The 4089-nt window shown below is 38.1% G+C and overlaps 1 protein-coding gene across 1 annotated transcript in view; it reads right to left on the reverse strand.

Annotated features, from left to right (window-relative positions):
• The window catches only part of LOC308101630 (disks large homolog 4-like), a gene marked incomplete at both ends in the record, with an annotated part of 37191 nt that extends 34055 nt beyond the window's left edge, over positions 1 to 3136 (reverse strand). Inside the window, one exon of the mRNA XM_080451051.1 lies at positions 3118 to 3136. Within this exon, the coding sequence (XP_080307177.1) occupies positions 3118 to 3136 (19 nt within the window). The remainder of the gene's footprint in view (positions 1 to 3117) is intronic.
• Positions 3137 to 4089: the final 953 nt, after the last annotated feature.

A 4089-nucleotide genomic window follows, 5' to 3' on the forward strand; every position in this document is an offset into this window, starting at 1 on the left:
CTGTGGTCCTGTGTTCATCATTTCATTTCTCTGTGGTCCTGTGTTCATCATTTCATTCCTCTGTGGTCCTGTGTTCATCATTTCATTTCATTCCTCTGTGGTCCTGTGTTCATCATTTCATTTCATTTCTCTGTGGTCCTGTGTTCATCATTTCATTCCTCTGTGGTCCTGTGTTCATCATTTCATTTCATTCCTCTTTGGTCCTGTGTTCATCATTTCATTTATCTGTGGTCCTGTGTTCATCATTTCATTCCTCTGTGGTCCTGTGTTCATCATTTCATTTCATTCCTCTGTGGTCCTGTGTTCATCATTTCATTTCTCTGTGGTCCTGTGTTCATCATTTCATTTCATTCCTCTGTGGTCCTGTGTTCATCATTTCATTTCATTCCTCTGTGGTCCTGTGTTCATCATTTCATTTCATTCCTCTGTGGTCCTGTGTTCATCATTTCATTTCTCTGTGGTCCTGTGTTCATCATTTCATTCCTCTGTGGTCCTGTGTTCATCATTTCATTTCATTCCTCTGTGGTCCTGTGTTCATCATTTCATTCCTCTGTGGTCCTGTGTTCATCATTTCATTCCTCTGTGGTCCTGTGTTCATCATTTCATTTCATTCCTCTGTGGTCCTGTGTTCATCATTTCATTTCATTTCTCTGTGGTCCTGTGTTCATCATTTCATTCCTCTGTGGTCCTGTGTTCATCATTTCATTCCTCTGTGGTCCTGTGTTCATCATTTCATTTCATTCCTCTGTGGTCCTGTGTTCATCATTTCATTCCTCTGTGGTCCTGTGTTCATCATTTCATTCCTCTGTGGTCCTGTGTTCATCATTTCATTTCATTCCTCTGTGGTCCTGTGTTCATCATTTCATTTCATTCCTCTGTGGTCCTGTGTTCATCATTTCATTTCTCTGTGGTCCTGTGTTCATCATTTCATTTCTCTGTGGTTCTGTGTTCATCATTTCATTCCTCTGTGGTCCTGTGTTCATCATTTCATTCCTCTGTGGTCCTGTGTTCATCATTTCATTTCTCTGTGGTCCTGTGTTCATCATTTCATTCCTCTGTGGTCCTGTGTTCATCATTTCATTTCATTCCTCTGTGGTCCTGTGTTCATCATTTCATTTCTCTGTGGTCCTGTGTTCATCATTTCATTCCTCTGTGGTCCTTTGTTCATCATTTCATTTCATTCCTCTGTGGTCCTGTGTTCATCATTTCATTTCATTTCTCTGTGGTCCTGTGTTCATCATTTCATTCCTCTGTGGTCCTGTGTTCATCATTTCATTTCATTCCTCTGTGGTCCTGTGTTCATCATTTCATTTCATTCCTCTGTGGTCCTGTGTTCATCATTTCATTCCTCTGTGGTCCTGTGTTCATCATTTCATTTCATTTCTCTGTGGTCCTGTGTTCATCATTTCATTTCTCTGTGGTCCTGTGTTCATCATTTCATTCCTCTGTGGTCCTTTGTGCGTCAGTGACCAGCTGTAAGTTGTGCTTCATGTTTAGTTATGTTTTTCATCATCATTACTTTCTGTAACTTTAATGTGTTATTCTCACAAGGTGGTTGTTGCAATGCCCTGCACTACAATACTTCACCATGTGTTACGCTATGACAAAATAAACCCATAATATGTAACAATATGTGCGTTCCGTAATGTCATTCCTGGTGAAAGCTGTGTTGTTTCACCCGGTGAAGGAATAACGGATTACCCGTATGTGTGTCTCAAAGAAATGCGTCATTGTTTGATGTGCCTTCAGTTACTTCACGCCATTTAGGTTGTTTCTATGTTGATTCCAGTCATTGTATTTGAATCTACCTAAATGACCTGTATGCATAGCATAGCATAGCATACCTATGTTTTGTTTATACTTATTGTATATTTAATGACATGAAGATTAATCTACATACATGACCTGTATGCATAGCATAGCATAGCATACCTGTGTTTTGTTTATACTAATTGTATATTTAATGACATGAAGATTAATCTACATAAATGACCTGTATGCATAGCAGAGCATAGCGTAGCATAGCATACCTTTGTTTTATGTTTATACTTATTGTATATTTAATGACATGAAGATTAAAGGTGCAGAACATCAGTGCATGAGGAAACATATTTGATTCTAATCAACAACAGAAGCTAAACTACAGTTGTTATGGCCTAGCCTGCAGTACACCGTTCTGCCTTTACCCTGAATGGAGGCGCTGTCTGTCTGTCTGTCTGTCTGTCTGTCTGTCTGTCTGTCTGTCTGTCTGTCAGGCAGAAACCTTGTATCCAACACTTTCACTTTTCAGGAAATGTAAAAGAATAACCTGTGTTATTATTAATAACCAATGGATCAATGTAGTTATTATTTATTATTGATATAATAACCTGTGTTATTATTAATAACCAATGGATCAATGTAGTTATCATTTATTATTGATATAATAACCTGTGTTATTATTAATAACCAATGGATCAATGTAGTTATTATTTATTATTTATATAATAACCTGTGTTATTATTAATAACCAATGGATCAATGTAGTTATTATTTATTATTGATATAATAACCTGTGTTATTATTAATAACCAATGGATCAATGTAGTTATTATTTATTATTGATATAATAACCTGTGTTATTATTAATAACCAATGGATCAATGTAGTTATCATTTATTATTGATATAATAACCTGTGTTATTATTAATAACCAATGGATCAATGTAGTTATTATTTATTATTTATATAATAACCTGTGTTATTATTAATAACCAATGGATCAATGTAGTTATTATTTATTATTGATATAATAACTTGTGTTCCAATGGATCATATGTACTTATTAGTAGTAGTTACACATATTTGGTAACGCACTGTGACACATTGTGAGCTTGTAGATCTGATATTTATGCTGCGTGACAACCTAACCCTAAACCCTGAATCTAACCTCCAGATATGTAAGTGTACGTCTAACTTTAACCTTAAAACAACCATTTATCTTTATTTTTTCACAATATTTAATTCTCACATTCTGCTATACTTGTATATTTAAGCACACACACACACACACATACACACACACACACACACACACACACACGCACAAAGATGCGTTAGAAAAAACATATTTCTTACCTTCTCGTTTAAGAGGCATCCTGTCTGTCTGTCTGTCTGTGTGTGGTCCTGTCGCTCTCTCTGAGCTGTCGCTCTCTCTGATCCCTGGTCAGATAAGCCTATTTAGGGATTTAAAGATGTAGCAGCTATGAACCCTGGGTAATGTAGTCATCCTGTATGGGATTTAGTGCCATGCGAGACAGGCAGGCAGATAGACAGACAGACAGACAGACAGACAGACAGACAGACAGACAGACAGACAGGCAGACAGACAGACAGACAGACAGACAGACAGACAGACAGACAGACAGACAGACAGACAGACAGACAGACAGACAGACAGACAGACAGACAGACAGACCATTACTACATCACAAGTAACCTCGTGAGGTGTTGTGAGCTTGTAGATCTGCTATTTTCACAATATTTATCTGTGGAACTGAGTCAGATTTTATTAAATTTTTGCCAGACCCAAGGGGTCAGCCTACATGAGGCTTTGTCGGTCGGTCGGTCGGTCTGTCCCTCTTTTCCTGTCCTGTCCCTCTTTTCCTCTGCACACACGTCATGCGAAATCCGGCAATTCAGAACCACTAGGGGTCTGGCAGTACCAGGTCTCCTGGTTCCCTTGTTTTAATGTTCCAAAGAAATATTTTTAAAAATGGGCAATTTGGCATATACTCATGACATCATGGATCTCCATGTTTGGCCATATAAGGGTCAAGGACTGACAGACATACAGATCTCCATATATGGGCATATCTGTCACATCGGCAGTGGCACGTAGGTGTCCAACTCTATAAAAACATATAGTAACAAATCTCTGTAGAATCATAAGGTATATTTACAGAGAATACAATAGAAAACATATAGTAACTAGAAAAAGTGCTCCTCGGAGCACAGGTCTCCGCCAGGTCAGGTACGTTATTGTGGCCTCCTGGTGGCGCTATAATAGGCCAATGTGAAAAGGGTGTCATTTCTTCTTAGGCTTTTCAC

Source organism: Gymnoscopelus braueri (genome assembly GCF_963280865.1).
Source record: "Gymnoscopelus braueri genome assembly, chromosome: 15".
NCBI classification, from domain to species: Eukaryota; Metazoa; Chordata; class Actinopteri; order Myctophiformes; family Myctophidae; genus Gymnoscopelus; species Gymnoscopelus braueri.